The sequence below is a fragment of the Narcine bancroftii genome, chromosome 4, assembly GCF_036971445.1.
Source record: "Narcine bancroftii isolate sNarBan1 chromosome 4, sNarBan1.hap1, whole genome shotgun sequence".
NCBI lineage: Eukaryota > Metazoa > Chordata > Chondrichthyes > Torpediniformes > Narcinidae > Narcine > Narcine bancroftii.
In genome coordinates, this window is record NC_091472.1 from 33,697,852 (window position 1) to 33,714,462 (window position 16,611).

At 39.3% G+C, this 16,611-nt stretch overlaps 1 protein-coding gene across 1 annotated transcript in view; it reads right to left on the reverse strand.

Moving 5' to 3' along the window:
• Positions 1-16,611, reverse strand: part of LOC138760442 (stonin-1-like) — a 182,877-nt gene that overhangs the window by 70,987 nt on the left and 95,279 nt on the right. Inside the window, exon 7 of the mRNA XM_069931028.1 lies at positions 2,460-2,515. Within this exon, the coding sequence (XP_069787129.1) occupies positions 2,460-2,515 (56 nt within the window). The remainder of the gene's footprint in view (positions 1-2,459; positions 2,516-16,611) is intronic.

Here is a 16,611-nt window from a genome sequence, read left to right on the forward strand (position 1 = left end):
GACACCTCCTCCTACCTACCCCTCTCATCAAGCCACTTTCTCCAACACCATCTCGAACCTCATCACTTCTGGTCACCTCCCTCCCACAGCAACAAAATTAATTGTCTCTCATCCCTGCACTGCTCGTTACTACCTTCTACCAAGGTACACAAACTCAACCATCCTGGTAGACCTATTGTTCCTGCTTGCTCTTGCCCCACCAAACTAGTTTCATCTTACCTTGACATCTTTTCTCCCTGGTCCAATCCCTCCCCATCTACATCCACGATTCCTTAAATGCCCTCCAATCACTTCAGATTCCTTGAACTGGACTGCCTCATCTTCATGATGGATATTTATTCTCTTTATACCTCCATCTCCTATACAGCAAGTCTTAAAGCACTCCACTTCTTTCTGGACAAGAGACCTGACCAGTCACCGCTCTGCCACCACCCTCATTTGCCTGGCAGAATTTGTCCTCACTTTAAATAACTTTTCCTTCAACTTTTCTCACTTCCTCAAAATCAAAGGAGTAGCCATGGATACCTGCAGGGGTCCCAGCTACACCTACCTGCTTGTGGGCTTTGTGGAGCAATCTATGCTGCAAGCCGACACAGGGAAGACCCCTCAACTCTTCCTCCAGTATATTGACGACTACATCGGGGCTGCCTCACGTGCCCGCGATAAGCTTGTCAACTTCATCCACTTCGCAGCCAATTTCCACCACAATCTCAAACTCATCTTGTCCATCTCCATCAACATTCTCCCCTTCCTGGACCTCTCTGACTATCTCAGCAGATGTGCTTTCCACCAACATGTATTACAAACCCACTAACTCCCACAACTACACTTCCTCACACCCTGTCCCCTGCAAGGATTCTATCCCCTTCTCTCAATTTCTGTCTCCCCTGCATCTGTTCCTAAGATGAGGTCTTTCAGTCCAGATCTTCAGAAATGTCTGCCGTCTTCCATCACCATTAACTCAGGTCTCATCCACATCTCCTCCATTTCCCACTCATCTGTCCTAGCCCCTGTGCCCCAGATGCAACCAACATAGAATCCCCCTCATCCTCACCTACCACTCCACTAGCCTCCACATCCATCACATTATCCTCCAGAATTTCCGGCACTTACAAAAGAATCCCACTACCAGACATATCTTCCCCTCTCTGCCTTCCATAGGGATTGCTCCCTCTGTGACTCACTCATGAACTCTACAACACCAATATCTCAAGAGATTCTAAATGGTTTTTGTTTGAAAGCCACAATACTCAATTTTTACAATAAACAGCAACATATTTGCCAAGAAAATACAAAAGGTAGCACAAAACTTAAAGCAATAGTGATGCTGTGCCCATGGTTTTGTGGATTATGGGCCTTTCATGATGACACCATTCTTCAGGCAGCACAGTTGATGTAGCAGTTAGCGCAATGCCTTTACAGCACCAGCAATTGGGACCAGGCTGGGGTTCAAATCCCACACTGACTAACGAGTTTGTACATTCTCCCAGTGTCTACGTTGGTTTTTTCCGGGGACTCTGGCTTTACTCCCACCATTCAAAAAACGTACCGGGGGTGTACGTCAATGAGGTATAAATTGACTCATGGGCCAAAATGACTTGTTACGGTGGTGTATGTCTAATTAAATTATCATGGTCCTGCGACTCTGAGAGTTATGACTTTTACATAGAACTAAAGGAAAAATTCCTTTAAAAATTTGCATACTTAACTCCAGAGTGGCCGCTTACACAGGATGCCCTTTTACACTACCTTGCAGTGTTGTGGAGTTTGTCAGAGGGTGAACGTGGGTGGACATTGATGTGGATGTGCAACGTTTGTCCAACACACATCGTCACCACCTGGACGTCGTAACTGACGTCATAATCCTGCGACCAAAAGGTGCAGGTCAATTTCTTCCTCAGCACGGATGCAGAGGTGGTCTTGGACCTTGAGGCAGTCCAGTGCTTCGACATGGCCATCGTGGTGGTCTGCTGCATGCATGTGTTCTCGGTATGCTGTAGATTTAAAATATACGCATTGCCGTCGCAAGCTAAACAGGTCATTGCATGTCAGAGTGCTTCACCAGGAACGTCTCATTCATTACTCAGTTTCTTTTGGAGTGTCTGCGGTCAATTTAGACTGCAGATGCTCTATAAAAATGTGTAGGTTGTCTTGGTGAAAAACATTACGGGGTGGAATTTAACAAATAAATTCGGTCACAACATTTTTATACTTCTCAGCAGCTGTACAAAAATGCCTAGTGGCATTACTTCTCAACCCAACCTGCTAACTCAAATAGAATTACCAACCCCATTTTCACCTCACCAGTCCCATGTAAATCAGTCCCACTGAATTCAATTTCACAATCAGTATAACAACTGAACTCCAGCCACAAAATAAAAACAATCATCACTCGGCTAAAGTAATCAAATACATTTTAAAGCAAAATAAAAACAATGAACAATTAACAGAGCACTTACAAGTTCTGTAGGTGTAAAAGTCTGAATACTTCTAACAGTAGGAATCACAACAGAAGCTGCAAACAGAAATAAAATATTATTGTATGATTTTGTGACAAACCCTGACGAATATTGAAAGAATTTTTTATTGTTATGAATGTACTGCTGAGGGATTTATATTCTGGAAACATTATTAATTTGGCAGGATGCTAAACAGAAGCAGCACAATAAGCAGGAACATGAAGTTTTTTTGATTAATAAAGAGTAATTTCTATTTACTTTATTCCTTTAAATGAAAAATGGTTTAGAATCTGCTGAGTGGGAGTGGTGTTGGAGGTCATTTACACTGGCTTCTATCGAATCGTGTGTATTTGTGGCTTAGGCCACAACCTGTAAAATGGAGGGAGGTAATAATGTGCATTCTTCAACAACATTAATAGATGTTTTTTGTTATTATTTTTATTCTACTATCATTCTTAATATTTTATTGGATTCTATAACTATATATTGAAAAAAATCAGACACTTCTTTTTCCTACCTGGATTGACAAGATGGATATGCCTTAGCACGATAGATAATAAAGGTTCAAAATACCAAGGAGGAGCAAGGAGAGAGATAAAGGGCAGTTATTGTTTGAAATAGATTAAAAATTCTATTAATGTATAAAACATTGAATACTTTAAGGTTTAATATTAATGGGATTAACAGCCCGGTGAAAAGAGGCACATATTAAGAAAATGGAAGTAGATATAGCTTTTTTGCATGGAAAAAAAGACTAGTGGGAAGTCGCAGTTTCTTCATTTAATTCAAAAGCAAGGGGAGTAGCTACATTAATAAACAAGACTCTTCTAGTTAAAATAGAAAATGTAGTAATTGACCCTATACAAAATGTAGTAATTGACCCTGCAGAGAGATAAGTTATGGTACATTGTCAATTTTTTTTCAAAACATTGGACACTTATGAATATATATGCACCGAATATAGATGATGAAAAATTTATACAAGAAACATTTCTCAACTTAGCAAATTCACATGACAATATATTACTAGGTAGAATTTCAATTTTTGTTGAGATCCAGTTTTAGATAGATCAACAAGTGCAATAACAAGGACAAAAGAATCTAAAGCCACATTGCTACTAATGAGCGATTTAAATTTAATAGATGCATGGAGAAGAATTCATCCAAGAGACAGAGACTATTCTTTTATTTAAATAGACACAATTTTTATTCCAGGATGGACTTGTTTTTAATATCGGCATAACTTCAGAGAAGAATCCAACAAGCTAATTATAAGGTAAGAATTTTATCTGATCATTCTCCTTTGTTGTTGAAAATAACAATGTTGGGTGTGAGAGCGATCTGGCTGCGACATCTCTCACCCCATTGACTGCTAGAGATGATTTGGCTGATCTGGCTGGCTACGAGGGTGTCACGCTTCCCTCATAGCTCCATGTGTGTCCCTCCCAAAAGTCCGCGCTCGGTCACAGAGGATGGCCCCTTAGAAGAAAACCGCTCTGCCGGTCTAGGGTATATGATGTAGCTACGCCCCGCTAGTCAAAACCTCAAAGACCATTTGAAAATAACAAAGTTGAACAAAGAAGAATCAGTTTACAGATGGAGATTTAATTCCACGATATTAAAAAGACCTTTGTGATTTTATTAGAGAACAAATAAAATCTTTTTTTGAGACCAACTCTAATTCAGTTAATAACTTTTTTTTAATGGGATGCAATGAAAGTGTATTCACGAGGTCAAATAATAAGTTATACTTTAAAATCAAGGAGGATTATATTAAGGAGGTAGAACAATTGGAGACAAATTTTTAAAAATTTAAAATTTGAAAATACAAATTAATGAGTAGAAATGGAGATTACTTATTAATAAGAAACTTCAAATATTTTACAAACATATAGAACAGAGGGGGGTGTGGCACGATGGCGTAGAGTCTAGACGTGTAATCTTAACTTCTCTGGCCAGACTTTTAAGAACCCATTTTTAACTCTGTTTTTAAGTTTAAACTTTTTTTAAAACTTAGTTTAAGGTATCAAGGAATTGTTATGGCTACTTATGGTAAAAAGATTAAACCTCAAGTGCAGAAGAAACTACATTTCGGAGTGTTGAAGATTCAGGACCTGAAAAAACTGCTATGACTTCAGATTTGTTTTTCTCCATTTCAAAGTCACAAAGATTGCCTGTGAGAGCTGAAAAAAAAATGATTACTACTTACCAGGAGAAGGATATCACTGCAATTACTCGTTCTCAGGAGGAAGAATGGATCCCACAAATATTGGAACAAGAATTTTTCTATGGAGGCTTGGTATTGGAAAGAGCTCATAGAGCCTTAAGAAGACCTCCGCCTGATCAATCACCGAGACCCGTGATAATTCGATGCTTGAATTATTTGGACAGAGAAATTATACTTCGTCTAGCAGTGCAAAATGCGAGACAATGACAAGCTCCGTTAATGATTCAGAATAGTAGAGTTTTTTTTTAATCCCGATTTGAGTCAAGAGGTTATTCAACGTCAGTGTCGATTTAATCCAGTTAAAGAAGTTTTGTGGCGTAAAGGTTATAAGTCTACTTTTCATTATTCGGCAGTGTTGAAGGTGTTTTGTGGAGACTTTCAATCTCGGTTTTTTGAGAATGAGCGTGAAGCAATGATTTTTGCTGATTCGTTGCCAGATGTACGAGGATCAAGAAGTAGTCCACCATTGTCCCCTAAAGAAAAATCTGGTTGTTCTGGAAATGGAAGAAATGGTAGAAATGGGAGAAAAGGGATTGGAAAGAGTCTAATTTCTCCTGAAATGGGGTTGTTGAGTTTGGAATCTCTTGGATGAATAGAAGAACTTACTTATTCTTAATTTATTTTTATGTCATTATGATATCTTGTTGTTATTCTTTGTTTGGCAGGGCAGGGAGAGGTTTGCTCTATGCTCTATTAGTCATCAGCCACTGGTGGGTGATCCACACCCAAGTTTGGTTTAGGGATTACTACCTTTGGGTAGTTTTAACTATCTTTTTTTTCTATTTTTTTTTTAATTTTTATTTTATTTAGATTTTAATTTGTGGTTTATTTTTCTCCTATTGGAGGGCCTATTTACGTTACTTTGAGTTTTTATATATAGATATTATTAGTTCTTAGTAATATTAGTAGATATGTCAAAGTTGAGGTTTGCTACTTTTAATGTTTGATGTTACTTTTAATGTTCGAGGCTTAAATACACCAATTTTTGTTTAGATGAAATGTAAAATTGTTACAGCAATATAATGTGCCTATATTAAAACATTTAATGAAGTTATGGACAAAGAAAAAGAAAATGATAGGTATTAGTGGTGAATTGTCAGCCTTGACTCCATTGTATAATAATCAACTTATTTCTTTCTCAATACATAATCAAAGTTTATTACATTGGAGATTTAAAGGTGTGGAAAATTTGGGAGATTGTTTTAAAGAAGGTAAATTTTTTTATCTATTGATCAGATGAGGGTTAGTTATGGTACTGATAAGAATTTTGTTTTTTTTAATCAAATTTGATCTTTGGTAAAGCATGTGTCTGGTAGAGATATGATTTTACCTGAAGGGTTATATTTTAGTTATGTATTAAATATTAGGATATAAATTTCAATTTGCTTTTGTATATTTAGCATTATCTGAAGTGAAAAAATGTATTGTTAGTATGTGGAAAGATACAAATATGTTTGATATTAATAGATGGCATAATGAGATGAAATATTGTTTAATAGTGAAAAAAAATCATATATGTTTTGCGTGATAATTATAGTTTTTTTTTGTTACTGGGTGGTTGTTATATTCAGAGTATTTGCATTTTGATTTACAATGATTGGATCTTAATATGTATGCTTAATTTTTCTTTGAAACCAGCAAGGATTAAGATAGAGATGGAAAAGATAGTGAAGAAGACACCAGAAGATTTTATTTATATCTATCTATAAACAGAAACCGAGATTAATATCTGGTGACAGAGAAACTCCACCGTTGAAGCATTTGATTAATATATGGCATAAAGTAAATACAGAAATAGGAATGAAGAACCCCGTGTTATCTAAAATGCCTTTGAATCTAAATAGATTTATCTCATTTACAATGAATAATCAACTTTTGAAATATTTGGTTTTCTAAGGGAATTATAAATATAGAAGATAGTTATGAAGAAGGAAATTTATTGTTATTTGAACAAATAAAAAATATATGATAGAAAAAATACAATATTTTACTATCAAATAAAACCATATTTCTGAGATAAATTGGGTCTAACAACGTTATTATCTAAGTGAAATAGAACCCTTGATTTGTAATAGACCTATTAAGAAAGTTATTTCATCCATAATTTCAAAATGGAACTCAAAAGCAGGAAATTCATAGATGGAAAACAGATTTAAATATTATTGGGTAGAAAAATGGGCTGGAACTATGTCAAGATAGTATGACAAATACAATAAATGTTAGACAAAGATTGGTTCAGTATAATTTTTTTACATCAACTATATCTTACTCCAAAAAATTTTAAATAGATTGAAGTCAGATCTATCAGATTAATGTTTTAGATGTAGCCACGAGATTGGTACTTTTTTTTTTAAACATTCTACATGGCCCTATCCAAAATTGAGACCATTTTGGATAGAGTTAGGAATGTTTTGGAACAAGTCACAGGAGTTAAATTTCCATAGGATCCAATGTTGTTTTTACTGGGTAATATTTCAGGAATAAGACCAAAATTGAAACTGAATTTGTATCAAAAAAATTATAAAAATTACATTAGCAGTTGCAAAAAAATGTATTGCAGTGACATGGAAATCGAATCTCATTTAAGTTTGGAAAGATGCACGTGGAAATTCATAGTTGTTTACCTCTTGAGAAGATTACATACTTACGTATTGTAAGTATAAATGGCTTTCCCTAAAACTCATCAACTCCTTGGAATAAATAAGCAAATAAAACTGAAAAAGGTTAGAATCGACTGAAAGGGGGAGATCATTGGACAACCATGTCAGCTTTTTTTTCTCTTTCTTTACTACTTGTGTTTTTCTTTCTTCCTTTATTATCCTTATTGGGGTTTTTTTGGGGGGGGGGGGGACATGAGTTGGTGTAGTTTTTATATTTTTTTTTAATATTTTATTTTCTATTATTATTGGTGGAGGGGTTTATAAAATCATCATGAATTGATATGATTATTACATTTTGTATTTTGACATGAATACATGTATGGACAATATAAATAAAATATTTTTTTTTAAAAACTGCAATACTAGATGTTTAGGCAATTGACTTTCAGATATCAAAAAGATTACCTTTGAAAGCATAATGCCAAGAAGTTGAATTGGACACTCCACTGGTACATTAAACAATCATTACCTTCAGTGCTAATTCCAAATCTGCTTCCCACAAACTGAAATAGTGAAATTTGCAACAAAAAAATGGGTAATTTTACATGGGGGGGTGGGGTGAGAAAAAACACTTTCCATCAGCTAGACACTTTGCAGCACAACAATCAGAGAAGAAAGGCAGCCCTTCGGGTACAACGTCATGTTAACCAAATTGCAGAAGCATCCACTATGGCTGCTATGGAGGAAAGGATGAATTGCAAGGGAAAAAGGAAGGGGAGAGATATCTCCCCGATTCATTCAAATTGACATGGAAGTCCTCAGAAAAAGACATGTTTGAAGAGATGTCGAACACACCAAGGTGTCCACAAATAACATCAGGACCACGTGTTGGGTTAAGTCATGACTTGCGCTTGACTTGGATTAAAGTAAGGGAGAGTTGCGCAGGTCATCAGCCTCACTCTCTTGCCCCGGCCTATCTGGACCCAGTGGCAAGACATAGTCGAGACGGCTGGAGACAGGTCAGGATGCAGTGGATGGACAGCAGCATTCTGTGTGTCTGTCTGTGCCCTCTTAGCACTCCACAACGCATGCTGAGAATCGCCTTTCTGCCCGTTGAACCAGCGATGGTTTCTTCTGCACAGTCCACTGAATCCAGGCTTCACACACTAGGTAGGCAAGCCCTGAGTATTGTGGGTCCGCAGCAGTTCTTGCAGCATGCTCGCAAGCCTCCCTACCCATTGTTGACCATCCTCATCCGCCTTTACAGCCATTGAGAGATGTCTCCTCTTCCACCTGCTCCGCCGTTGGGATGATCACCTAGTGGTGTAGTAATGACACCACCCCCTCACTTGCTTTTGCCTGCTAGCTGAAGCGGTTTCCAGGGTTTGGCACGAGGAGCCAACAAGTAAGGGATTTAGGAGATGAGTGAGGTCCAGTGATGCCTACCATCCCCACCTTAGTGAGGCGCAGCTATCAGCACCAAAGGTGCTCCCTAACATAGGGCCACAAATAATATCTTGAGAATGCTAAGAAAACCAGAAGAAATCCCAAATAATGATGCAATTCAGAAATACATTTCCGACCTTTATAAGATACGTCAATGCAAGTTACAGACCACTGAAAACACTGTTCTGCCATACACAAACAGATACTGCATGGAACCCACGATTAAATATCTACCAGCTCCGCTAGCAATCGCAACCACTCACCCACAGAAAGGTGAAGCCTACAAATGTTGGAAGCTACATCTTTCAGAGCACAGACAAATCTTGAGTGCTGGGATTGATGATCCTGCAACAACTCTCCAAGCAAAGCTGCTAGTGTCATGCATTACTGGTCAACAGGTTCAGGATCATCTCTGATTGTCACCAGCCAATGGTTGATGCTTTTAAAATGAAAGGAGTGCCTCATCATAAGGGAGCACAATTACACACCAATATGACTGATGTCATGATGTGTTATGTAAAGTCCACATGTTCAGGAATCTTCTCCCCTACTTGGCCTGCTTTTGTAATAAATATAAAACAGCAACCTCTGAAGGACACACTCCAGTGAGGATCTGAGTTGGATGTGGCGATCAACCAGCTGTTCAACGTTGCCCATTCTTTCAAAATCTTCCCTGAAAGTATTTGCTTGTGCAATGAAATGTGATACCAGTGTGCACAACACAGATGTGATCCGAGGGAAAAGTATTGTTTCTAACAGATGAGATTTCTTCAGATCATCTACATTAAGCACCTTGAATTGTTTAAATACTACCATGCACTGTTTTCTCTAAGCTGTGTGCATTTGCACACCCACATTTTGCAACCAGCACACAAAGGAAATTCTTCTTCTTTGGCTTGGCTTCGCGGACGAAGATTTATGGAGGGGGTAAAAAGTCCACGTCAGCTGCAGGCTCGTTTGTGGCTGACAAGTCCGATGCGGGACAGGCAGACACGATTGCAGCGGTTGCAGGGTAAAATTGGTTGGTTGGGGTTGGGTGTTGGGTTTTTCCTCCTTTGCCTTTTGTCAGTGAGGTGGGCTCTGCGGTCTTCTTCAAAGGAGGTTGCTGCCCGCCAGACTGTGAGGCGCCAAGATGCACGGTTTGAGGCGTTATCAGCCCACTGGCGGTGGTCAATGTGGCAGGCACCAAGAGATTTCTTTAGGCAGTCCTTGTACCTTTTCTTTGATGCACCTCTGTCACGGTGGCCAGCGGAGAGCTCGCCATATAACACGATCTTGGGAAGGCGATGGTCCTCCATTCTGGAGACGTGACCCATCCAGCGCAGCTGGATCTTCAGCAGCGTGGACTCGATGCTGTCGACCTCTGCCATCTCGAGTACTTCAACGTTAGGGATGTAAGCGCTCCAATGGATGTTGAGGATGGAGTGGAGACAACGCTGGTGGAAGCGTTCTAGGAGCCGTAGGTGGTGCCGGTAGAGGACCCATGATTCGGAGCCGAACAGGAGTGTGGGTATGACAACGGCTCTGTATACGCTTATCTTTGTGAGGTTTTTCAGTTGGTTGTTTTTCCAGACTCTTTTGTGTAGTCTTCCAAAGGCGCTATTTGCCTTGGCGAGTCTGTTGTCTATCTCATTGTCGATCCTTGCATCTGATGAAATGGTGCAGCCGAGATAGGTAAACTGGTTGACCGTTTTGAGTTTTGTGTGCCCGATGGAGATGTGGGGGGGCTGGTAATCATGGTGGGGAGCTGGCTGATGGAGCAGGAAAGGGCTTTGGCAAATACTAGAGCGCATCGGATGTCCCCCAAAGTTCCTCAACATGATTATCCAACTGCACGAAAACCAACAAGGTCGGGTCAGATACAGCAATGATCTCTCTGAACCCTTCTCCATTAACAATGGCGTGAAGCAAGGCTGTGTTCTCGCACCAACCCTCTTCTCAATCTTCTTCAGCATGATGCTGAACCAAGCCATGAAAGACCCCAACAATGAAGACGCTGTTTACATCCGGTACCGCACGGATGGCAGTCTCTTCAATCTGAGGCGCCTGCAAGCTCACACCAAGACACAAGAGAAACTTGTCCGTGAACTACTCTTTGCAGACGATGCCGCTTTAGTTGCCCATTCAGAGCCAGCTCTTCAGCGCTTGACGTCCTGCTTTGCGGAAACTGCCAAAATGTTTGGCCTGGAAGTCAGCCTGAAGAAAACTGAGGTCCTCCATCAGCCAGCTCCCCACCATGATTACAAAGGAAATTAACGTGCGTACAAAAGGTTAGTTACTCAAAATAATGTAGTAAATAATAATTATACTTAATGAAAATAATTTCTTAACTGTTTCTGTTAACTACAGTAATTCGTTGGTTGAACAAATAGTTAATCATACTCGTATTATATTAAAACAAGCCATAAATAGTTTTATCAGCCATGAAAGATAGGCTATGCCAAAATTATCTTGAAACAATTTCTTTTGTCAGATATTTGCACATACTGACTACTAAAAGTGAGAGGGAATATTGTTACCATGACTTAAAAAGAATCCCTTTCAATTCCATGGAAGATTTCCTACTTATGAATGTAGAGCTTATCAAAATGAAATCGCTCATCAATACTGTTATGAGCCCAGAAGACCCCAAAGCCCAGCAGCAATAGATATTCACCAAGACAAATGGTTACTTAAACAAAAGTTGCTTTTAATTATCTTTAAACATGAAAACAGAATCACATTTTAACTTATCACTATTGACTTAAATAACCTAACTTAACCCCCTTCTAATTCTAAGCACACGTGTATGTAATGTGCAAGTTCAGAAAAGTTATTTGGTTCACAGTCCAATCTCACTTCTCATTCCTCCAAGTTCACTGGAATTCTTATACTGTGCACAGAATTTGGTGCTTGAAAGGTAAATGGTTACCACTCAGGAAGGTTCTTGTCAGTTTTTAGAGAGAGATTTGTTGTTCCAGGATACCCGCAACTGATTCCTTTTTAATCAGCCAGTTCAATGTCTTGCCAAAGAAACTTGTCCCATCAGCATTCTCCAGATGATAACCTCTTTCTTTCAGGTCACCACAGAGTTCCTTTTTGTTTCTCTTATTTCAAGTGAAACATTAGACTCCCAGTTCTCTCCTCTTGCATGAACCATAAGAGCTTTGACCAGACTGAACTAAGCACTCACAGTCTTCCAAATGGGGTTTTCCACAACCTTTCCAGCTGGTCCTGTTCCAGTCCCAGCTGCTGACTGTAAAACTGATCTTTCTCTCTGTCTCACACAGAGAAAAAAAAGCCTGTTTGACTCTCTCTGCTTGCAAAACCACATGGCCCTCTTAGAAGAGAAAGTTCCACTCTACACAATCTGTGGCTCTGACAAGTTCTTTCATCTGTTGCCTTTTTGTAAGCAACAATCTATTAGTGACATCTCTTGGGCATTCTCCAGAGCTTTTGCAAAGGCTCTCGGACTGGCATGAGCAGAGCTCCAAAATTTTAAATAAAACCAGTTTTAAAGTGTTTGTATGTGACCTACACTAAAACCTGCCCCAAGTTTTCTCCCAAAAACATATCTATATACTTTCACAATATATTTGCTCACTCACTACATGCCAATCTAATCAAAATATTATGATGTCCATGACACTCATTGGCTACAATATTAAGTAAATTCCATCCACAGACAACAACATGAGAAGCACCATTTATCAGCAAAGATAAATGTCAGAGCAAGTCATTTTAGTAAAATGATCAAGGATCCATTCAGTCATTGAAGGAGGATCTATCAAGCAGGATGTGAAGAGTCACCATTTACTATCTGGGTTCATTGATTATGGTGCATTCTGTTTATACCAAGAGTACCTGAGGGCTGTCTCTTGATTTGCAATCTCAGCATCCTGTACATATCCAGGAAATAAGGCTCTTGCTGTAGTCCTGCGCATTACCCTGGTAGCCACCTCTTACAGGTAGTCCCCAACTTACAACCGTAATTGGGACTGAAGGATTGATCGTAACTTGGATTGGACACAAGTCATGCCTTAACAAGCTCTTAAAGCAATTTTAATTTTTTTAATTTCAGAAAATGAATGTTTAATGAAGAATGTCAACATATGTACAGCACAGTACCCTTAATAAAGATACTCAATATATGAACTTCTAGTAAATACTGTAATAGAGTCATTGAACTCTAGCGTCTGGCTGCTGTGGGGAGCAGGGATGGCTGCATACAGTATTTTAATAAATTTTAATAGATTTTTTTTAAAATTTCAGTTCTTATCTGCAGGTGGAAGTAACTCGTGTCTCCAGACTTTAATTTGCAACCTTCAGTGGATATCCTAACTATCCTTCCATTGGCACAGCCTGCTGTCTTTTATTGGCAAGGTTGTCTAGACTGTCTGTAGTAAAGTGCACGATGCCCCTCTAACTAATGAAAACAATGAAAGGATATGTATGGCATTTTCCAATACTGTCCTGGTACCTTGAGACTAGTGTTGCACAAATGTGCTCAGCTGCTGTAGTTTGTATTGACATGAGCTGCCTCTGGAAGTTGAGCTTAGCCTTTCTATACCAGTCATTCCTTAGGAGCTCTAAATGCCTTTCAGCAAGTACAGTGAATTCCCTCAGGACTTGCTTCCCAGAAACATGGCCCTTTGTAGAAGGATATTTATCACATGAATCACAATGAGCTACATATTGAAAGGGTCGAAACAGTTCATGCTCATGAAAAGGTCCAGGTTACTGAGAAGAGCACCAGTGGGCACTTCAGTATAATTCATGATGGCCTGCAGGTCAGAAATGTGCAATATTGCAGGTTATGTCACTGAAGTTAAAGAAGAGAATAAAATTCCTTTACAAGTTCATTGCATTATCTTCAAGATATTGCAGTGAGCAGCAAATTGAGAAGAATGTCAGTGATATTCCATAACCATTTGGGAGAATTCAGTGGAAAATCATACAGAACTTAATGCTCACGGTTCCTTTTATTGTCACGTAAAATACATTAAAATGTAACATACATGATATACTTCAATTTTTGTCAGCCATAAAGCAAAAAGTTGCCCTGAACATTGGCGGCACCCCTGATAATAGGAGAAAGAAGCAAAAGAGAGTGCCTTCAGAATCACTGAGTGTCCATGGATTTGCCTCCAGTGCTCCCACAGCCTCTAGCGGTACAGACTCCTCTTCGAGTCACCAGCAACCCGAACTCCAGATCCAAACCTCTGATACTACCAGGAAGCTTTCAGTACCCAAGGCCCTTCAGGAGCCCTTCTTGCCCTCAGCACCCTCTCAAATTCTGGCTCGGATACCTGGTTCCCATACTGTTAACCATTCTCCAGCAACCCACAGCCAGTGTGGGTTCCCCGACCACAAGCTGCCCTCACCACCCTGGTCACCATCCTATAGTCATCTCTTCTGCTGTTCATTCTTAACTGGGGGAATTATCCCCATTTCTGGTCCCCTTCACCTGTCCTTTGCTTGCCAGAGTTTGTAACCCCCTTGTAGCCACTGCAAAGCACAAGCACCACCATCTTGGCCACAGACCTCGCAGTTGTAGGATTTTACTTACAAACACCACAGCTTCTTTAACAGGCTGTTTAAAATGTTACAGGCCCAGAGGACCCAAAAACCCAGCAGCGATAGAAATTTACAAAGGCAAATGGTTACTTAAAAAGTTACTTTTAATTTTCTTTAAACGTAAAAAACAGATCAAATTTTAACTTATTATTATTAATTTAACCTCCTAATTCTAAGCACGCGTGTATGTAATGTGTGTATAAGTTCAGAAAAGTTCTTTGATTCACAGTCCAATCTCATTTCTCACTCCTCTAAGTTCACTGGTATCAGACAATTCTTATACTGTGCACAGAATTTAACATTTATGAATCTTCACCAGACTTTGGTGCTTGAAAGGTAAATGGTTACTGCTCAGGAAGATTCTTGTCAGTTTTCAGAGAGAGATTTGTTGTTCGCTGGACACCCACAACCAATTCCTTTTAATCAGCCTCTTCAGTGTCATGCTGAAGAAACTTGCCCCATCAGGGTTTTCCAGATGATAACCTCTTTCTTTCAGGTCACCACAGAGTTCCTTTTTGTTTCAAGTGAAACATTAGGCAGCCAGTCCTCTCCTCTTGTATGAGCCACAAGGGCTTCGACCAGGCTGAACTAAGGACTCAAAGCCCGTCTTCTAAATGGGGGTTTTCCACAAGCTTGCCAGCTTGTCCTGTTCCAGTCCCAGCTGCTGCTGCTGAACTGGAGAACTTAATTCTCTCCCTCTCACTCAGAGAAAACCACATGACCTTCTTAGAACCGTAAATTGCATTCAGACGGATCGAAGCGGCACCAGACCCAATCTTCAGTCCATTCATCTGTTACTTTCCAAAACAATAATCCATTACTCCACATCAAGTCCAATTAACACCTACTTGCAAAGTCCTTCAGCAAAGCAGTTTCCATCTTTACAAAACACATTGGGACCCTGGTCTGTCTGGCTTGAGCACAGCTCTGGCATTTTAAATGAGATCTGTGTTTGTGACCTACACTTAAAAAAACCACAATTTATCGCCTTTAAAACATATTAATATACAATATAACATCATCGGTCACAAAAGCCAGTCGGTGCCATTGGTAGCAGGACCCAGCAGTTGAATCCTTCAGAGCAGTGCTGTCTGCTCCCCCAGGTCTGCACCAGCATCTGTGTTACAACTTTGGCAGTGCTACCACTTTTGGATAGACTTGCCAATTTGTGGATTGGCACAACTTTGTTTCCTACCAAGTGAGTACATTGTTCAGAGGATTCCAGGTTGGAAATGAGATCTCCAAGACCAACAAGGAGTAGCTTTTTGTGAATTAGCACAACCTTGCTTCCTGCCAAGATCTCTAACCCACAATGACACTTGCATTACAAGAATATTGCCCTCAGTGCCATATTAAAATTGTTGGAGAAAACACTTAGAAAATAACAGAGCTTCCACAGAATACGCTAAAATTAACCAAGTGCCCAGCAGGCATCTGATGTCAGCAGTAACAAGAATGGCCACAAACTAACAAAATTTGGATCTACTTGAATTAAGCTGTGACATGACTGTCAATCTAATAATGATGAGTTTAATGTCATAGACAATGTACACATGCACCAAAATTCTTACTTGTGGCAGCTGGACAGGCATGGCAATAATAAATGATTAAAAAATACAATAAATACATACAATCGATAAGAAATATTCACAATATTCCTAGTCCAAAATAGGAACTTGCAAAGGTGCAGACAGTCCTTTTGTACTATCGGAGCAGTCTATGATTAGTGTACAATGGGAAAGTTCAAGGGTCTTTTAGCTGTTGGAAAGAAACTATTCTTGAACATCGTGCTAGTTTTCACACTTCTGTTCCCTCTGCCTGAAGACAACAGTGGGAAGAGGTTGTGACCAGGGTGGTGGGGGCCCCAATTTGAAGCATGTTAAAATTCATGGAAACATGCACTGCCTGAAATTTGTTTTATGCATGTCCTATGATGGGAAAATGTTAGATCCACAAGTGTGGTTTTTGAAAGAAGTGCCCAGACAAATATTATTGTGATTTCACCTAGGAAGAAATTGATTCTGCAAGTTATTCCAGATAAAATTTAAAATTCTGATTTTTTTTCCCCTTTCTAGGCAATTTTATGTATAATCCGGTATAAAAACTTGGTCAGAGCAGAACATGATGATATTTGCATACTAAACTTCATGAAATCCTTACTTACACAATAACAGACAAGTTCAGAAAATAATAAACATATTTCAAAATTTGAGATCACTGTTAAGGTTAGATAATATCCCTTTCAATAGCTTCACGACAATAGCCGTGAATAAAATGTCTCGTTTACATTGTGCAAGTTATACATTTTGTATGCTTTGCATTT